The sequence below is a fragment of the Saimiri boliviensis genome, chromosome 19 (assembly GCF_048565385.1).
Source record: "Saimiri boliviensis isolate mSaiBol1 chromosome 19, mSaiBol1.pri, whole genome shotgun sequence".
In the NCBI taxonomy this organism is placed as follows: Eukaryota; Metazoa; Chordata; class Mammalia; order Primates; family Cebidae; genus Saimiri; species Saimiri boliviensis.
In genome coordinates, this window is record NC_133467.1 from 31,640,112 (window position 1) to 31,660,356 (window position 20,245).

Sequence of the window (20,245 nt, forward strand, 5' to 3'; positions counted from 1 at the left end):
CTTGTGTGTTCTTCACATGTACCCCAAAACCTAAAATGCAATTAAAAAAAAAAAAAAAAAAGAAAGAAAGAAAGTAAAAAAAGAAACCAACTGACTTGGGAGTCTCATTTTCTCTGAGACATTTTACCCACACCTAAATGTCTGGCCTTTTCAGTCATGCATGGAGTTGAAGAATCTAGTCCCCCAAGCAAATCATGACTGCCCCATGGAACTCAGCTTGCACCTGACAAAGCTCCAGTTCCGATAATGCCACTGTTCCCGCGTCCTACCGTCATTCTCTCTTCAGTCTGCCCAGATTCTACTTGGGAGGAAAGACTGTCTTTCCTGTCCCTCCGGTCCCTCACTCAGCGCTTCCCTTGCTCTTGTCCACTCCTCCCTGGACATTGGACCAAAATGTTCCTGGGAAATGAAAAACTTCATGAACACGCCGGAGACCCCCGATCGCCTACCTGATGGCAGCCTCCAGAGCTGCAAGTCAAATGTGGGGCGAAAGGAAATACTTGATGACTAATGAAAGAACGTGTCTTGCAAATGCAACCTAACTCTGCAGTGGCAAATCTCCTAGTAGACACAGAGGGGCCTCCTAACAGCTGCGTGTGACACGAACATGACTTTCACCAACCCGCCTCTGCTATCTACAGACATTTCAGAGAGCATTTTATGGCTCACTTTTCCCCTACGTGGCACAGCTCAGAGCTCTGCACAGGACTGACTGATGCCTCTTCCTTTACCACCTGTTTTACCTCTCTTTACCTGTTTGTCACATTCTCTTGTGTGTGCCTTCTGTTAATGGGAATGCAGGCTCTATTGAACTTCTCTGCTGCTCAGAGGTGAAGTTGAAGGCGGAGGCAAAGCTCTCCTTGCCCCAGTGATGAGCCCATCCCCCACCACCATTATCCTACCTTTGTGGGTTCTGTACCTGATACTTGTTGGTAGAATTAAAGGGAATCTCTGCCACCTTGGGGTTTTTCTTTCTCATCTCCGCCACAGAGCTGTAAGACTGCTCGATGAACTTGAGGAGGGCTGACTCGGAAGCGTCACCTGTTGTGGCCCTCTGCCAGGATGGGGTTTGTATAATAAGCCCCAGAGGCATGCTACCTGGGCATGAGGCATAGCCGTGGCAACATGGAGAGGGGCCAAGTGGGGAGATTGGGTACTTGGGGAGAAATTACTGAGCTCCAGGAAAGGATTTTTTGGGAGATGGCAGGTTATATATCCTGAACACTGAGGTACCCTCTTCCCCTTGGGCCTGGTACCTTAGCAATTGGCAGAGTCTCCTGATAAGGCTTAAAGTCAGCCCGGTTGCAGAGGCCAGCGATTTGGGCCAGGATAAACCAGGTATCAGAGTTATTGGCAAATGTTTTCCCTAGGGAGAAAGGAAAAAAGAATTTTGAGCAGGGAATGAGAATTTAAAGCAAGCGATGATTCCCAACCTCTTTGGCACCCAGATACTTCATGGGAGCTGCATTTCTTTTCCTCCACACCTTTCTCTTCTCCACTCCACTTTCAGGCTCCCCCCTCTCTGTCTGGACTCGTCATTCTCTCTCAGCTCACTCATCACATCCCTCAATCCCTCCTTGTGTTGCACCAATACCACTAGTCACCAGTCTGTTCTTCGCTGGTGTCCACCTCATACACGGTCTCATCAAACCACATGTGGGCGACGATCATGCGGTTCTGGGTGAGGGTGCCCGTCTTGTCCGAGCAGATGATGGACGTGGAGCCCAGTGTCTCCACCGCCTCCAGGTTCTTCACCAGGCAGTTCTTCTTCGCCATGCGCTTGGCGGTCAGGGTCAGGCACACCTAAAGCCAAGAAGAGAGAAGAGAATACATACAGGAGATGGAATGCTCACACCACATTGCATCGTGGATATTGAATCATTTTTAATGCTATTTTAATCTTTTGTACTTATTTCCCTTTTGTTCCTGCCTACTCTTTAAACATTTCTTTTCTGGTTGTGGTAAAGGAAATTAGGAAAGTGATTGTGGTTTGTGCTTTATGGTAAGAGTTTCAAAAAGGAGTGTATTTAAAAAAAAATTCTTCTTCGTTTTTGTTTTTGAGACTGGAGTGCAGCGGTACAATCTCGGCTCACTGCAACCCCCATCTCCCAGGTTAAAGTGATTCTCCTGCCTCAGCCTCCCCATCTGGGATTATAGGCATGCACTATCATGCCCAGCTAATTTTTGTATTCTTAGTAGAGACAGGGTTTCATCATGTTGGCCAGGCTGGTCTTGAACTCCTGAGCTCAAGTGATCTGCGAGACTTGGCCTCCCAAAGTGCTGAGATTACAGGCATGAGCCACCATGCCTGGCCAAAAAAGAGTGTATTTCTTTACCAGGGTATCATAGAGAAGGATCCTCTTTATTCCCACATGGAATATTCCTCTCCCTCAGGATCCTTGCGTATTTTCTATCCAGCAATCTCTTTTTCATTATAAGTTTAGGCCACACTCCCCCCCCCCACCTTTTTTTTTTGAAATGGAATCTTGCTCTGTCACCCAGACTGGAGTGCAGTGGCATGATCTCAGCTCACTGCAACCTCCCGCCTCCTGGATTCAAGGAATTCCCTGCCTTAGCCTCCTCAGTAGCTGGGATTACAGGCGCCTGCCACCACACCTGGCTTATTTTTGTATTTTTAGTAGAGATGGGGTTTCGCCATCTTGGCCAGGCTGGTCTTGAACTGCTGACCTCGAGATCCACCTGTCTCGCCCTTTCAAAATGCTGGGATTACAGGTGTGAACCACCATGCCCGGCCAGCCACACCTCTTTAACTCCAATCTTTCCAGGGACCACACAGACAGCTAATCTTTTATGGTGGCATAAGGTGCTAGGTGTGGAGAGAATGTTGGACCAATAGTTTAAACAAAGAATGTGGAGGAGATAACAATAATATCACAGCATGGGGAAGGACTTGAAAAATCATTAAACCAAAAGACTTTTGTTGATTGTAAGGGCAATGTAGTTAACTGTGAGGCAAGATTTTTTAAAAAGCTAATGAATTCTTAGGCTGTGGTTATGTAAGTATGGACTTACTAACATAATCATATGTTTAGGGGTCATAATTTATTTACATAATATTGCTGGTCCCAACATTTTTGTGCTAGTCCAAACACACCCCAAGTATTATTCTCAGTTCTCTTTTAAGAATACTGACAGCCGGGCGCGGTGGCTCAAGCCTGTAATCCCAGCACTTTGGGAGGCCGAGGCGGGTGGATCACGAGGTCGAGAGATCGAGACCATCCTGGTCAACATGGTGAAACCCCGTCTCTACTAAAAATACAAAAAACTAGCTGGGCGTGGTGGCGCGTGCCTGTAATCCCAGCTACTCAGGAAGCTGAGGCAGGAGAATTGCCTGAACCCAGGAGGCGGAGGTTGCGGTGAGCCGAGATCGCGCCATTGCACTCCAGCCTGGGTAACAAGAGCGAAACTCCGTCTCAAAAAAAAAAAAAAAAAGAATACTGACAAACTAGAGTATACCCCAAACAGGTGATCATCAAGACAGGTGCTTTATAGGTCATGTCATAGGAAGAATGGCTAAGGGAGGAGGGATTATTTCACCCCCCATCCCGAGAGTTTGGGGGAACGTAATGGCTACCATCAAAAATCTAAAGGGTTAGTCCGTAGAAGAGAAGGAATTGACTTATTTTGTCTTTCTTCAGTTGGGAAACTTAGGACAAACAGGGATTTATATTTCTGCTCAACACAATGAAATTTAAATAGAGCAAGCGAACAATGAAATGGATTGAGACAGAAAGGGGTGGGCTTCCCAATTACCAAAAATAATAATCATCTCCTATGGTTTTTAGAGAGGATATTCAGCATTGGTTGAAAGGTTGAATTGAATTTATATGGTCTTTGAAGTCCTTTCCTATAAGATTCTATAATTCTAAATTAATCTTCCTCTATAAACTGATGAATAAATTGAGGTCTGGAGATGTTAAGTGATTTAGTCAATGCTAGAACTCAGTGACTGATAATCCAATGCATTTTCCATTGAAACTTGCTTCCTCTCTCATTGAGGAGAGAGAAGGCACCAAATAAATGGGCAGAAGGAGTCAGTGTAACATGGAGAGCTAAATCGTTCCTGATATTTATGTACGAATCGGGAAGACTATGCACTTGAGAGGTTCAACAATGAAAGAGATGTTAGTGATTCCTTTTCCCTGGGGTGGTTTGTCTGCCCTGAGGCCACCTTCCACCCTGTCTACTCACAGTGACGGTGGCCAGCAGCCCCTCAGGCACATTGGCCACAATGATGCCAATGAGAAAAATGATAGCCTCCAGCCAGCCATAGCCCAAGAGAAGTGAGAGCACAAAAAAAGTGACCCCGAGGAAGACGGCCACCACAGTGATCAGACGGATGAAGTGTTCGATCTCAGCGGCGATGGGCGTCTGGCCGACCTCCAGGCCTGATGTCAGGGAGGCGATTCTGCCCATCACTGTGGAGTCTCCGGTAGCAATCACAATACCTTGGGCGGTTCCTGTGGATGAAGCAGGAGAGGTCAATGTGATGTTGTGGTATGGTAAGAAATACAGACGTTGGTCTCTGCCCCCACTTCCTGACATAGAACTTTTAAAACCCTTGAAGATAGGGGTGCTAGGGGAATCTTTTGTCCTAATATTTGGTCTTTGACCCAGTTCTGGACACAGAGCTCCCGAGACCTTTGTAATGTCTGGAGTGATAGGAGCATCTGACACAGAACTCTTAAATGTCTTGGAGTTTCCTGAGTGATAGGAGGATCTTTGTTCTAATGAGGTGACTCTTGGTAGGTTTTTGGATAGTCACAGGATGGGGCTGGTGGCCAGGGCAGATAACCATGCGATTAGAGTTGGAACTGGCAGTTTATGGCCTGACCTCTTTGGAGGGGAGAAGGGATGAAGGTTGAGTTGGTCACCAATGGCCAATAATGTAATCAATTACACCTATGTAATGAAACCTCCATTAAAAACTCCAAAGGACTGGGTTTGGAAAGCGTCTACATGTGTGACCATGTGGAGGTTACTGGGGGCCAGCCAGGCAGGAGAGGGCGCAGACGCTCCTCCATGCTCCTTCCCATGTGCCTTGCCCTACGCGTCTCTTCCATGTGACCATTCATCTGTATCCTTGCAAAATCCTTTACAATAAATGGGTAAACCTAAGTAAGGTGTTTCCCTGTGTTCTGTGAGCTGTCCTAGAAAATTAATCAAACCTGGGGAGGGAGTCTTGGGAACCCCAATTTATAGTCGGGCCACAGCCTAGGACTTGTGATTGATGTCTAGAGCTGGGGACTGTCTGTGGGGCTGAGCCCTAACCTATGGGGTCTGATGCTATCTCCAGGTGGATTGTGTCAGAACTGAACTGAATTTATAGGACACCCAGTCACTGTTCTTAGGAGAACTGGTTTTTGGTGGGGAGAACCGCCTACACATGTTGGACGCAGAAGTGTTTTGTGTTCAGTGTGAGTGCAGGGGGAAAAGAAGCCATCTTTTTTTTTTTCAACAGAGATGGTCACCCAAGACATGCCAAGTCTGAATTGGGGAAGCTGTTGGGTTTGGTTCCTACAAAGAGGAAGCTGTCAATGGTCAAAAACAAAGCGGAGACTCAAAGCCCTCTGACCCATCCCCTCATATTTAGTTTATACAATAAAGGTCCTCCAGTCTGAAAAATCTCCGAAGAGGTCTCACAGTTCTCCAGAAATACCCAACGTTATTGCCTAAATGCCTTCACTGACGAGAAGGTCCTTATTACATTTAATCTGAGTATCTTCCATTGCCTATATAGTTCTTACTATAGTTCTCACTTGCCCTCAGCAGCTGAGGACTTTCTAGATCTCAGGAATAGTGGTTACCCTTCTGGTAGATTCCTATGTTCCAACATCCCCTTATCCCACAACCCAGTGGTTCTCAACTGGAGGCAGTCCCACCCACCAACCCTCCATCCCCAGCGGACATTTGGCAATGCCTGGAGACATTTTGGTTGTCACAACTGGGGTGGGAGAAGGCTGCTACTGGCCTGCAGTGGGTAGAGGCTGGGGATGCAGCTACGTAACCTGCAATGCACAGGACAGCCCTCCCCTCCCACACAACGAAGGACTATCCAGCCCCAAGTGTGGGTGGTTGGTTGAGAAATGCGGCTCCAACCTGAGCCCCCTCCCTGCCTCGCTGGCTGGAGCCAGTCTGACCTCTGCTGGGTAGCACGGGCCATAACAGTTGGGCTTCTGTGCTTATGAGGTCCTCCTCCATTTGTCTCCACCAGCACCGCCCCAGTCAGAGGGCAGCTTGGACATCACGTTTGGCCTTACACAGCCACGGTGCAGGCCACTCCTCTACACGGCTCGAAATGAGGGGCTCGACAAGATTCCTTCCTTAAAGTAATTCTTCCTGCGTTACCGTAATGACTGGAATTTCTACCATGGAAGTCAGTCAGAGTCAGAATCGCTCAGAAAGGCAACATGTCATCGAAACAGCATTTATTTTAGAAGCAGAAAGACTCAGGGCTGGAAGTTTAGCTTTCCAGATTACTAGCTCTTTTTCCCTTGGGGCAAGTTACTTAAACTCTGAGAGTCAGGCTTCCTCATCTTTAAAACGGAATGAAAGCACTTACTACAGCGTGAGGATTGAATGTTTTTTTTTTTTTTTTTGAGACGGAGTTTCGCTCTTGTTACCCAGGCTGGAGTGCAATGGCGCGATCTCGGCTCACCGCAACCTCCGCCTCCTGGGTTCAAGCAATTCTCCTGCCTCAGCCTCCTGAGTAGCTGGGACTACAGGCACGCGCCACCATGCCCAGCTAATGTTTTGTATTTTTAGTAGAGACGGGGTTTCACTATGTTGACCAGGATGGTCTCGATCTCTCGACCTCGTGATCCACCCGCCTCGGCCTCCCAAAGTGCTGGGATTACAGGCTTGAGCCACCGCGCCCGGCTGAATGTTTTTTAAGAGTCTAGAAGAGGGTTAGGCACATCATAGGCCCTCGAAATTAGTTTCTTTCTTTTCATCATTTAGATGAATTGAGGGTGTCCAGAAGGACTAACATAAAATCATACTTGTGACTTAGCCGGGGCAGCTCTAACCTGGGAGCACCCACGAACACTGCAGCACATGGTGGTCTCCGTTTCTAAGACTGCCTTTAACCCTGTGAGTCTGAGAGCAGGGTCCTACTCACAGAGTAGACAGGTCAGCTTTCAGTGTTTAGGTGGAGAAGGAATCCTGAAAAGACTACCATGCTGAGGCATTCAACAGATGGGTTTCCAACTGGTTGCCAAAGGCATATACTGGGTCCTATGGAATGAAGACACTGAAATACTTGAGAGCTGCTAAGGAGTTTTATATTTTTGGTGGGGTAGAGGAGGCAGGGTAGAGTATGGTCTACCGTGTCTAGAGATGGGGTTAGGTTGATGTTGACTCTGAGGAAGGCTGAGAAGGCCGAGCATCTGGCACATCAGGCCAGACTGACTCCTTCACACACCTTCCATATATTGCCAGAGAAATAGCGTGGGCTCCCTTGAAGATGAGAACCCAAAGAGAGATGTCTGTGCCACAGCCATGTCAAGGTCTGCGGTGATGAGAGATGGGAGGCAAGGGTGAGGGTTTCCAAACTGATCTAAGGCAAAGGTTAAAAGTCTAGGGCAAAGGTTTAAGGGGAAATTGGTCTGTGGTAAACGCTATTGGTCTGCAAATTGCTGAGAAATTCCTCAACTGAAAGTCCTTCCACAACGGCTCATTCAGCCCAGTTCCTTCAACCTAGCTCCACCTTCTCGGTCACATCTTGAGTTTTGTTAATCTCCTATAAAACCATTTTCTTTGCTTTGCTTTTTTTTTTTTTTTTTTTTTTTTTTTTTTTTTTTTTTTTTTTAAAGACAGGGTTTTACCATGTTGATCAGGCTGGTCTTGAACTCCCAACCTCAGGTGATCCACCCGCCTTGGCCTCCAAAGTGCTTGGATTACAGGCATGAGCCACTGCGCCCAGCCACAAAACCATTTTCTATCGAAATAGACCCTTGTTTCCCAATCTAAATGCCACCACCCACTTTCCTCCGTACCTTTTATTTGAACATATACTTAGCTGATGAAAACCCTACTTTGTAAGAGGAAATCTGGGCAAATTTCTTTCTAAAACCTAACAGTAGATATCTAGTGTTTTGGGGGAAAGCTTGCTAACTTGCACCTTTCTGTCCAATCAATTTAAAAAACTTTTTAATATATGTATTTTATTTTCTAGTTGGATTCTTTCTCATAGTCTATTCAGTCTTCACATTGCTCTTTTCCTTTAAGGTATTTTCAAATTAAATAAATGTTATTACCAGGTAGGTCATTAGCAATCTTTCAGTACAGAGCAGGGCATGTGGAAAGAGCATGAGCTACGGAGACAGACCTACATTAGAATCCCTGACCTGCCTCCTTTCTGTTGAGCTGTACTCCTGGATATGGTGCTTAATTTCTTTGAAACTTAGTGTGCCCTGTGTAAAATAGGGATAATATCTGGTACTGTAAGCGTTGTGCTAATTAGAGATAATATTTATAACATTTAACATATACTATGCATTCAATTAAAAAAGATAACTATTTCCAGGTTGGGTGCAGTGGCTCATGCCTGTAATCTCAGCACTTTGGGAAGCTGAGGCAGGTGGATCAGCTGAGGTCAGGAATTGGAGACCAGCCTGGCCAACAGGTGAAACCCTGTCTCTACTAAAAATACTAAAATTAGCCTGGCATGGTGGCAGGTGCCTGTAATCCCAGCTACTCAGGAGGCTGAGGCAGGAGAATTGCCTGAACCTGGGAAGCAGAGGTTGTAGTGAGCTGAGATGGCACTACTGCATTCCGGCCTGGGCAATAGAGACTCTGTCTCAAAAAAACACAAAACAAACAAAACAACTATTTGTAGATACCCAAAATGTGTTCTAAGCATGAATAATGGTTTTCTTTTCTTTTTCTTTTTCTTTTTTTGTTTTTTTTTGAGATGGAATCTCGATCTGTCACCCAGGCTGGAGGGCAGTGGTAAAATCTCAGGGCCGGGTGCGGTGGCTCATGCCTATAATCCCAGCACTTTGGGAGGCTGAGACGGGTGGACCAGGAGGTCAAGAGATCGAGACCATCCTGGTCAACATGGTGAAACCCCGTCTCTACTAAAAATACAAAAATTAGCTGGGCATGGTGGTGCGCGCCTGTAATCCCAGCTACTCGGGAGGCTGAGGCAGGAGAATTGCTTAAACTCAGGAGGCAGAGGTTGTGGTGAGCCGGGATCGCGCCATTGCACTCCAGCCTGGGTAACAAGAGCAAAACTCTGCATCCAAAAATAAAATAAAATAAAATAAAATAAAATATTGGCTCACTGCAACAACCTCCACCTCCTGGGTTCAAGTGATTCTCCTTCCTCAGCCTCCCAAGTAGTTGGGATTACAGGTGCTTGCCACCACACAGGGCTACTTTTTGTATTTTAGTAGAGATGGGGTTTCACCATGTTAGTCAGTCTGGTCTCGAATTCCACCTACTTCGGCCTCCCAAGGTGCTGGGATTACAGGGGTGAGCCACCACACCTGACTGAATAATGGTTTTCAAGTGTGCTCCATAGAGTCTTCAGGCCTCCTTAAGGGGAAAGGGCAAAGGAGAGATTGATATCATGATGCTCAATACTTTTTATTGCCACTTTGCCCAGAACTGCCTCCCAGTTCAAGGATTCCTAGGAGCAGTGCCAAAGTTTGAGTGGCAAAGGCTAAGTGGCACCTCTGGTAATTCAAGTTTCCAATGCAATTGTCTTCTTTTGGGTAGGGGAACAGTTAGAAGTTAGGGCTTACCTTAGGAGAAGAACGACCTAGCAGGGTTGAACCATTTTCCTCCCTTCTATGCTGTTTTCAGCTTATACAGCATAGTCCATTCACAAGCTAAAATAATAGCTGATACTTACAGGTCACTTACAATGTATTAGGCCTTGTGCTGGGCACTTTACATATATTACCTCAATTCACACAAAAATCTATGGAGCAATGACTTTTACTGTCATCATTGTGGAAATGTGGAAATGGTGACTTTGACCTTTCACCAGAGGTCATATAGCTCACGAGTGACACAGAAACTTGGCCGTTTCTGGCTCTTCCCTACCCCACTACCTTTAGAAGACAGTTATTAAAATCTTTATGTTTTGGCGTCTGCTTTTGAATCTATGCTACTTATGGTTTGATACTCACCTTCCACACAGTTGGTGGAAAAGAAGCAGATGTTTCGGGTCTCCAGAGGGTTCTCGTGGGTGAAGTCAGTGGAGCGGGACTGGGGTTCCGACTCCCCAGTCAAGGACGAGTTGTCCACCTGGGATGGGAGAGAGGATGGGTTGTAAGGTGAGTGTAAGAAAAAAGGCCGAGTTATTTACAAAGATAGCATGTCTTCATCTGGTCACCAACATCATCAAGGACAGAAGAGAAATTTACACAACACCTGTGATCTCTAACATCAAATCTGCACTTACTTGTAACTTCTCAAGAGTCTGAGTAATGAGCTTTTATTTCTCTGACTGAGCCCAGGTGTCTACCCTGCCGTGAGATAACGCTTGGTTCCCTCACATAGCTTTCTGCATCCCCTCACCTTACATCCGCGTGCAGAGATAAGCCGGAGGTCAGCGGGGATTCGGTCTCCACCCTTGATTTCCACCAGGTCTCCCAACACCACATCTTGTACATTAATTTGCATCTTCTCTCCTTCTCGAATTACCAGAGCTTGCTATGGGAGGGTAGCACATGATCATTTCCAAAACTGTTGGCTTCCCCCATCCCACTCTTAGCCCAAAACCTCCCGTTACTGGTCTCCGTCCTTCTTGCTCCCCTTTCTTACCATCACCCCACCACCTCATTCTTAAAGGTGTCTCTGGTAGATGGCAAATTCCTATGATGCTGTTTGCAGGGCCCTTTGCAATGTGACTTTGACGCTCTTCCCTTTAAGAGGTGGAGTCTATCTCTCCACCCCTAAACCTGGGGTTGGCCATGTGACTTGCTTCGGCCCATAGAAGAAAAGTAATGGAAGGGGAAGTCTCAAAAGTGTTTTAAGACCAGGTGCGGTAGCTCACACCTGTAATCCTAGCACATTGGGAGGCTGAGGTGGGAGGATTGCTTGAACCCAGGAGTTTAAGACCTGACTGGGCAACATAGTGAGACTCTGTCTCTACAAAAAGTGAAAAAAATCAGCCAGGTCTGGTGGCGTGCTCCTGTAGTCCTAGCTGTTTGGGAGGCTGAGGTTGGAGGATCACTTGAGCCTAGCAGGTTAAGGCTGCAGTGAGTCGTGATCACATCACTACACTTCAGTCTGGGTGACAGAGTGAGACCCTGTCTCAAAAAAAAAAGAGTGCTTTTATGTTGGGGCTTGCATTGCTGTTTCTGAGAACCCTCTGCCACCATATGAACAAGTCCAAGCTAACCTCTCTGTAAAAAGAGAGATCGTGAAGAAAAAGGCCCCAGCTGTCCCAGTCATCTCAGCTGAGGGCCAGACATTCGAATGAGGTCGTCTAAGACCATTAGCCCCAGCTGAGATCAGCTCAGACCAGAACAACAGCACAGCCGCAGAATGATGAGAAACAGGAGTTTGCTATTTTAAGCCACTAAGTTTTGGGGTGGTTTTTTAGGTAGCAAAAGCTAACTGACCATCTCCAAACTCCTAGTCTCCAAAACTGCCCAAACGCTGTCCCAAAACTCTTACCAAGGAAGGAATTAAGTGATACCAAAGAGAGAAGGAAATTCTGGGCTATACTAGTGGACCATGATCCTATGATGGGGAAAATGTGGAGTCTGTTCCTTTGTAAGTGTCCAGCGCTGTGCCTAGAAACCCTTGTTTACTGCCCTATTCTTTCCAGGTACCTTTACAAAACATTTAACTTGGGTCGGGCGCAGTGGTTCAAGCCTGTAATCCCAGCACTTTGGGAGGTTGAGGCGGGCAGATCACGAGGTCAAGAGATCGAGACCATCCTGACCAACTTGGTGAAACCCCGTCTCTACTAAAAATACAGAAAAATTAGCTGGGCGTGGTGGCACGTGTCTGTCGTCCCAGCTACTTGGGAGGCTGAGGCAGGAGAATTGCTTGAACCCGGGAGGCGGAGGTTGCAGTGAGCCGAGATTGCAACACTGCATTCCAGCCTGGTGCCTGGTGACGGAGTGAGACTCTGTCTCAAACAAACAAATAAACAAAAAACATTTAACTTGAAAATAATTTTAAGCCGGGCGTGGTGGCTCAAGCCTGTAATCCCAGCACTTTGGGAGGCCGAGGCGGGTGGATCACGAGGTCAAGAGATCGAGACCATCCTGGTCAACATGGTGAAACCCCGTCTCTACTAAAAGTGCAAAAAATTAGCTGGGCATGGTGGCGCGTGCCTGTAATCCCAGCTACTCAGGAGGCTGAGGCAGGAGAATTGCCTGAACCCAGGAGGCGGAGGTTGCGGTGAGCCGAGATCGCGCCATTGCACTCCAGCCTGGGTAACAAGAGCGAAACTCCGTCTCAAAAAAAAAAAAAAAAAAGAAAATAATTTTAAACTTTCAGAAAAGTTGCAAGAATAAAAATAGTACCAAGAACACCTATATAACCTTGATCCAGATTCAACCTATTAACATTTCGTCCTAGTTACTTGTCATTTGTTCTTTCTCTGTGTGTGTATACTCTTTTTCTGAACTTTCCTGATAATAAGTCACCTACATCATGATCTTTTATCCCAAAAACTTCATTGTGCATTTCCCAAGAATTAAGATATTATCTTAACCACAATGTAGATATCAATTTCAGTAAGTTTCACATTGACACTTTAATTTATTGTATCAATCTGTCAGCATTCCAGTTTTGCCGATTGACCCAATACATCCTTTAAAGCATCATTTTCAGTGGAGCTGGAGGACATTGTCCCAGGCAAACAGGAGCAGAAAATCAAATACCGTATATTCTCACTTATAAATGGAAGCTAAACACTGAGTACATATGGACATAACGAAGGGAACCACAGATATTGGGGCCTATTGGAGGGTGGAGGGTGGGAGGAGGGTGAGGATGGAAAAGTTCCCTGTCAGGTACTATGCTTATTACCTGGGTGATGAAATAATCTGTACACCAAATCCCTGTGACACACAATTTACTTATATAACAAACCTGCACGTGTATCCCAGAACCTAAAATAAAAGCTCAAAATGAAAAGTAAAAATAAAGCATTACTTTCTCCTCTGGCACAGAATCAGATCTAGGGTTAGATATTGCATTTAGTTGTCATGTTCCTGTCTTTTTTTTTTTTTTTTTAAGACAGTCTTTCTCTCTCTCTCTGTCACTAGGCTGGAGTGCAATAGCACGTGATCTCTGCCTCCCGTGTTCAAGCGAACCTCCCACCTCAGCCTCCTGAGTAGCTGGCACTACAGGCACGCTCAGCTAATTTTTAAATTTTTTGTAGAGATATGGTCTCACTATACCACCTAGGCTCGTCTTGAACTCCTGGACTCAAGCAATCCTCTTGCCTCAGCCTCCCAAATGGCTGGAATTACAGAAGGGAGCCACCACCCTCAGAATAGTTATCATGTCTCTTTAGCCTCTTTTTTTTTTTTTTTTTTTTTTTTTCAGAGACAGGGTCTTGCCCGGGTTGGTCATAGTTCACTGCAGACTTAAATTCCTAGGTTCAAGTAATCCTCCTGCCTCAGCCTCCTGTGTAGCTTGGACTACAGGCGTATACCAGCTATTTTATTTTATTTTTGTAGAGATAGCATCTCAAACTCCTGGGTGATCCTGTTGCCTCAGCCTCCAGAGTGCTGGGATTACAGGCCACCATACCTGGTCTGTTTAAACTGGAACATCCCCACAGCTGTTCTTTGTCTTTGATGTCATTGACATTTGAAGAATCCAGCCCGCCCAGTCCCATCAACACTTGTCTAAAAAAATAGTTCTTATTTGGGGTTTTATGGTGTTTCCTCTTCAGTTTCAGATTTTGCCTTCTAGATCAGACCATTTCATAGGTGACATTATGTCTTTCTCAGGGTTCCACAGCTTTCCCAGGTACTTTTAGGACTGACAGAGTACCCTGACCCCCTCATCACCAACCTCGCTCAGCTCACTCATCGTAGGATATAATTTTCCATGGGACTTCATCATTGTGTATTTAGCCACATCCTGCTCCTCCTCCCACTAGCTCCTCTCACTCCAATCCTACCTGAGGCACCATGTTCTTAAAAGACTCCATGATCTTGGAGCTCTTGGCCTCCTGATAATAGGAGAAGCAGCCGGTGATGACAACCACCACGGTAAGTACGATGCTCAGGTAGAGCTGGGGGTGGGGAAAGAAAGCATTTATCAGTGGGGCCTTGTCTTCCTCTTCAACCTCAGAAAATCGGGTTGTAAGGGTCACAGCAGTTTCTCCAGGTGTAAGAGACCGGAGGACTGCGTTGAGAGCAAAGGAGTAGAGAGGACCGAGGTGGGGCCAGTACACTTGGCTTCCTGGTGAAGGAACCCTGAGCCGTGGTGAGCCATTAGCAAAATTCCTGGTCAGAGAAGGCTGGTATCTTTCTCTCTAGGAAGGCTGATTAGCGGACGAGGGGATGGAGGGGGCGGATGGTGAGGGAGGCTGGGAGGAAGGAGATGAGGTTGAAACTGTAGAGAAGAGAAAGGGAGGGCAAAGTGCTTTGAGGATCAGTTGGGAAAGTCGTCAAAAAACGGCAACTTTTTCGAGGACATTGCGCATCTCGGGGAGCTGGACCAGAGGCTTTCTAGATAAAAGGTGAGAGGAACAAAGACGGACTCCGGGCTCTCTTAGAAAGTGCTGGGAGTGTTCGGGATTTGGACCAGAGGACTTCAGGAGTGCTAGGCTGCTGAGCAAAAGAGTGTCTAGGGCTGAGCAGAAACTGGGCTGGCTCTAGGAGCAGCTGATCCGACTCACGTTGTCTTTGGCGGCCTCCTCGTGGAAGTATATCTGGATGCCGTAGGCCACAAAGCAGAGAATGGCCCCAGTCCACAGTAGGAGGGAAAAGCCACCGAACAGTTGCTTACAGAATTTGACCCATTCTGGAGTGGTAGGGGGTGGGGTAAGGGTATTGGGTCCATCTCGAATCAGGATTTCCTTTGCCCTTTGGTGGCTATGGCCCTGTGTAGAGAAGAAATAGGGTTGGATAGAGAGCTGTGAAAAGAGGAACAGGTGTAGCAAAGGGGAACCTGACATTTGGAGCCTCAGGATGGGTCTAGAGTCCAACAAAGCTTTCAAAAGGTCACTCTGAAAGTTCTTTCTGGATAAGGTGAGATTTTAAAATCTGCGTTAGAGGAGGGATGTCACTTCGCATGCTTACATAGGAGGGTTTTGTTTGTGGATTGATTCACAAACCTTTTTGAACTTGAGAACCTATCACGGGTCCTGCTATATGGTAGGTGCTGAGGGTACCAACGTAAGAATGGTTTCTACTTTTAAGGTGCTCTAGTGGAGAGATATATACATACAAATAATTATAATGTGCAGGGCCAGTGTGATGATGAAATATAATGCTTAATATTGCTAACATATTAACACCCACACTTTGACTTTCCAACTTAGAAGGAATAAGATCTAGTGTTCGGTAGCACAATAGGGCAGCTATAGTTAATGATTTATTGTAGATATCAAAATAATTAGAGGAGTGGATTTTGAATATTCTCATGCAAAGAAATGATAAACATTTGAGGTTATGGGTATCCTAAATACCCTGATTTGATCATTACACATGGTATGCTTATATCAGAATATTACATGTATACTACAAATATGTACATTTACATATCCATATATATATCCATAAACATATATATATATATAGAGAGAGAGAGAGACAGAGTCTGGCTCTGTCACCCAGGCTAGAGTGCAGTGGCATGATCTCAGCTAACTGCAACATCCATCTCCCGGGTTCAAGTGATTCTCCTGCCTCAGCCTCCCAAATAGCTGAGATTACAGGTGTGTGCCACCACACCTGGCTAATTTCTGTATTTTTAGTAGAGATGGGGTTTCACCATGTTGGCCAGGCTGGTTTTGAACTCCTGATCTCAAGTGATCTGCCTGCTTTGGATTACAGGTGTGAGCCATGGCACCTGACCCATACATTAAAAAATATATATATAAATAGAAAAAATATAAATAGAAAAGAATACCAATATAAATAGAAAAGAATACCAACAGAAGGCATGAATGAATAGATTCGCGTTCCACTCTTGTACACAAGCTTCTGTGCTTTTTCCTGTTAATGAAAATGACAGTAGAACCTGCCAGTGGCCATCAGCCACTCCCCATCCTCTGTCTGAAACACCCAAGGGGCCCTAAAACCCTTTCGAGGGGTCCACAAGGTCATTTTTGTTTTTTTGAGACGGAGTTTCGCTCTTGTGACCCAGGCTGGAGTGCAGTGGCACGATCTTGGCTCACCGCAACCTCCGCCTCCTGGGTTCAAGCAATTCTCCTGCCTCAGCCTCCTGAGTAGCTGGGACTACAGGCACGCGCCACCATGCCCAGCTAATTTTTTGTATTTTTAGTAGACGGGGTTTCACCATGTTAACCAGGATGGTCTCGATCTCTTAACCTCATGATCCACCCCCCTCAGCCTCCCAAAGTGCTGGGATTACAGGCGTGAGCCACCGCGCCCGGCTAAGGTCATTTTCATAGTAATACTAATCATTGTTTGCCTTTTTTTTTTTTTTGAGACAGAGTTTTGCTCTTGTTACCCAGGCTGGAGTGCAATGGCGTGATCTCGGCTCACCACAACCTCCACCTCCTGGGCTCAGGAAATTCTCCTGCCTCAACCTCCTAAGTAGCTGGGATTACAGGCACGCGCCACCACGCCCAACTAGTTTTTTTTTTGTATCTTTAGTAGAGACAGGGTTTCACCATGTTGACCAGGATGGTCTCGATCTCTTGACCTCGTGATCCACCCGCCTCGGCCTCCCAAAGTGCTGGGATTACAGGCTTGAGCCACCGCGCCCGGCCTCATTGTTTGCCTTTTTAAACTCATTTTCTTAAGAGTATATAGTGGAATTTTCTGAAGGCCAACTGACATGATCTTACAACAGATTTAATACAGAAAAGATAATCCATCTATCTTCTATTTAAAAGTGAGACAGCCGGGCGTGGTGGCTCAAGCCTGTAATCCCAGAACTTTGGGAGGCCGAGGCGGGTGGATCACAAGGTCAAGAGATCGAGACCATCCTGGTCAACATGGTGAAACCCCGTCTCTACTAAAAATACAAAAAACTAGCTGGGCGTGGTGGCGCGTGCCTGTAATCCCAGCTACTTAGGAGGCTGAGGCAGGAGAATTGCCTGAGCCCAGGAGGCGGAGGTTGCGGTGAGCCGAGATCGCGCCATTGCACTCCAGCCTGGGTAACAAGAGCGAAACTCCGTCTCAAAAAAAAAAAAAAAAAAAAAAAAAAAAAAAAGTGAGACATTGAAGAGGTTTGCAAAAATGTAAGATGATGCTTTTTTTTGTTTTGAAAAATATAGTTATTTGTCAAAACATACATATGAATATATAACAACTTTATTTTTGTTATTTTTAAATGAATTGAGAAACACATTTTTAACCTCTCAATTTTAGTTTCTAATATGGTAATAATAGACAGATGTAAGCCACATAAGCACAAGCTCCTTGCTGTCCTAGATAAATTATAAGAGTGTAAAGGACCAGCACCACCCTAAAGCATTCTTTTTTTTTTTTTTCTCTTTTTTGAGATTGAGTTTCACTCTTGTTACCCAAGCTGGAGTGCAATGGTGCGATCTCGGCTCACTGCAACCTCCGCCTCCTGGGTTCAAGCAATTCTCCTGCCTCCGCCTCCCGAGTAGCTGGGATTACAGGCACACGCCACCATGCCCAGCTAATTTTTGCATTTTTAGTAGAGACGGGGTTTCACCATGTTGACCAGAATGGTCTTGATCTCTTGACCTCGTGATCCACCCGTCTCGGCCTCCCAAAGTGCTGGGATTACAGGCGTGAGCCACCGCGCCTGGCTCACCCTAAAGCATTCTTATTCTTTTATTTAGTCCTAAACCCTCCTTGGGTGTAGTTACCATTTTCAACTTTTTCCAGGTAGTGTCCATGGAACGTGGCCAGGCAGAGGGTGAGGGGTGGGAACACTGGACTGGAAGTTAGGGGCTGGATTTCTAGGTCAGCTTTTGTCCTGGCAACCTCACAGTGGGAGTCGGAGGCCCTCTGCCTCCTCAGGGAGCTTCCTACTCACCGTTGTCAGGTTCACGGAGTACTTGGTGCTCAGCTCTTCCAAGGTTAATTTGTGATCATCCTGAGGGGACAGTAGAGGCACTGAGGGACAGGAGGTGGCCCGGGTCATTTCCAGGGAGAGAGGGAGAAACAGACTGGAGATTGTTAGTCCAAACTGCAACTGTATCATTTGGTAAGCTCCCCACTACTTTTTCTTTTGAGATGGAGTCACTCTGTCACCCAGGCTGGAGTGAGGTAGAGCGATCTTGACTCACTGCAGTCTCTGCCTGCTGGGTTCAGGTGTTTCTCCTGCGTCAGCCACCTGAGCCACTGGGATTACAGAGGCCTGCCACCATGCCCGGCTAATTTCTGTATTTTTAGTAGAGATGGGTTTTCATCATGTTGGCCAGGCTGCTTTCGAACTCTTGACCTCAGGTGATCTGCCTGCCTCAGCCTCGCAAAGTGCTGGGATTACAGGCGTGAGCCACTATGCCTGGCCTAGCTCCCCACTATTTTGCAGACCTTGGTCAAAATGAAACGTTTCACAGGGCTTCAGGCTGTGAGAAACAGCCTGCCGAACCCCCTGACCACACGGCGGACAAAAGTCCGACTAAAGACAAAGGCCCCACTAAAGAAACATCCCTATCACATCCTGCTGGGCAACTGTCCAAGGAATACTATTATATTCTGTGGAAACAAGGGCCAAAAATGCACCTCATCATGAGAACATCTCATCGATACCCTGCCCGGAGCGAGCCATACTGCCCAGGCCCTTCCCGCCCATACCTACGGGTACCCCAGCCTGTAAGTGACGCAGGACTCTGTCATTAAGCTGCTTCCCTGCTTCCGAGGGTGTCTGCAATATACCTGTGTTTGCTGTGGAGCTGCCCTGTCTCTCTGTGTGTCTCTGTTTTAAACCCTTCCTTTTGAAACCTAACAGAGAAGAGAGGTGGCTCTGGCCTGTGTGATGCATTCTCAGGTAAGATGTTAAAAGAATAGGCCGGGCGCAGTGGCTCACGCCTATAATCCCAGCACTTTGGGAGGCCGAGACGGGTGGATCACGAGGTCGAGAGATCGAGACCATCCTGGTCAACATGGTGAAACCCCGTCTCTACTAAAAATAAAAAAATTAGCTGGGCATGGTGGCGCGTGCCTGTAATCCCAGCTACTCAGGAGGCTGAGGCAAGAGAATTGCCTGAACCCAGAAGACGGAGGTTGCGGTGAGCCGAGATCGCGCCATTGCACTCCAGCCTGGGTGACAAGAGCGAAACTCCGTCTCAAAAAAAAAAAAAAAAAGCTAGGTAGAGGAGTGTTTTTCAAAGGGCGACAGTCAGCGCTACTTTGGGTGTTCTCACCATAACCACTTCCTTCTTCAGTTCCTCTGTATCTCTCTCCTTTTTTTTCCTCTTCATTTTTTTCTTGCTACGTTTAGGCCCCTTTATAAGTATTTGTCTTGGATTCCGTCCCTGGGGAGCCACTGCCCCTTTCTTCCACCCCAGCCCCATAGCTATCCCCAGAAATAGCTGCCCGAGCTCAACTGAGGGAAGAAAGCTGAGAGGGTGAGGGAAGGGGAAGGGAGGAGGGGGCTATGAGAGGAGAGCGATGGGGACAGAATGAGGGGGCAGAAAGAGGCAGGGAAGGAGGCGCTGGGTGGTCAAGGTGTGGGAGGGAAGGGGAGTGAGGGAGGAGAGATCCAGTGCTCAGCTGGGAGGAGGAAGAGTCAGGAGGGAGGGAGGAGGGACGGGAGGAGCCTGGGGCGGAAGGGTGAAGAGGTAGAGGTGAGAAAATGTGGTGAGGGCCTTAGGAAACGGGAGGGGAAGGGTAACTAGGTGCCTCAGTGATGGAGATGCCACAGGGCCAACGGCAGGTGGGAAATGACAACTAGAATGAGGAGGCGGAGTGAGCTTCAGGGACTTGGGAACGTGCCCAGCTCCAGGCCCTGTGGTTGTCGGGCAGTGATCCAGGTCTGGCATCACAAAGGCCTCATGAAGGTTCTAACCAAGAATCTGGAAGTCTCAGTCTTTGGGTCTGGGGATGATTGGGGCAGGCCCTGCTGCAGAGAGAATTTCTCTGAGGGCAGAACTTCTAGTTCTTGTGTGGTCACGCAGACTTTG

General features: G+C 46.8%; 1 protein-coding gene across 1 annotated transcript in view; it reads right to left on the reverse strand.

The window, feature by feature from the left end:
* LOC101035314 (sodium/potassium-transporting ATPase subunit alpha-4) overlaps positions 1-20,044 on the reverse strand; it is a 41,582-nt gene extending 21,538 nt beyond the window's left edge. The window contains exons 1-10 of the mRNA XM_039460108.2: positions 19,487-20,044; positions 18,154-18,213; positions 14,852-15,055; positions 14,129-14,242; positions 10,552-10,686; positions 10,161-10,278; positions 4,213-4,481; positions 1,605-1,803; positions 1,257-1,366; positions 920-1,054 (exon numbers count right to left, since the gene is read on the reverse strand). Of these exons, the coding sequence (XP_039316042.1) occupies positions 920-1,054; positions 1,257-1,366; positions 1,605-1,803; positions 4,213-4,481; positions 10,161-10,278; positions 10,552-10,686; positions 14,129-14,242; positions 14,852-15,055; positions 18,154-18,213; positions 19,487-19,636 (1,494 nt within the window). The 5' untranslated portion in view covers positions 19,637-20,044. The remainder of the gene's footprint in view (positions 1-919; positions 1,055-1,256; positions 1,367-1,604; positions 1,804-4,212; positions 4,482-10,160; positions 10,279-10,551; positions 10,687-14,128; positions 14,243-14,851; positions 15,056-18,153; positions 18,214-19,486) is intronic.
* Between the last annotated feature and the right edge of the window lie 201 nt (positions 20,045-20,245).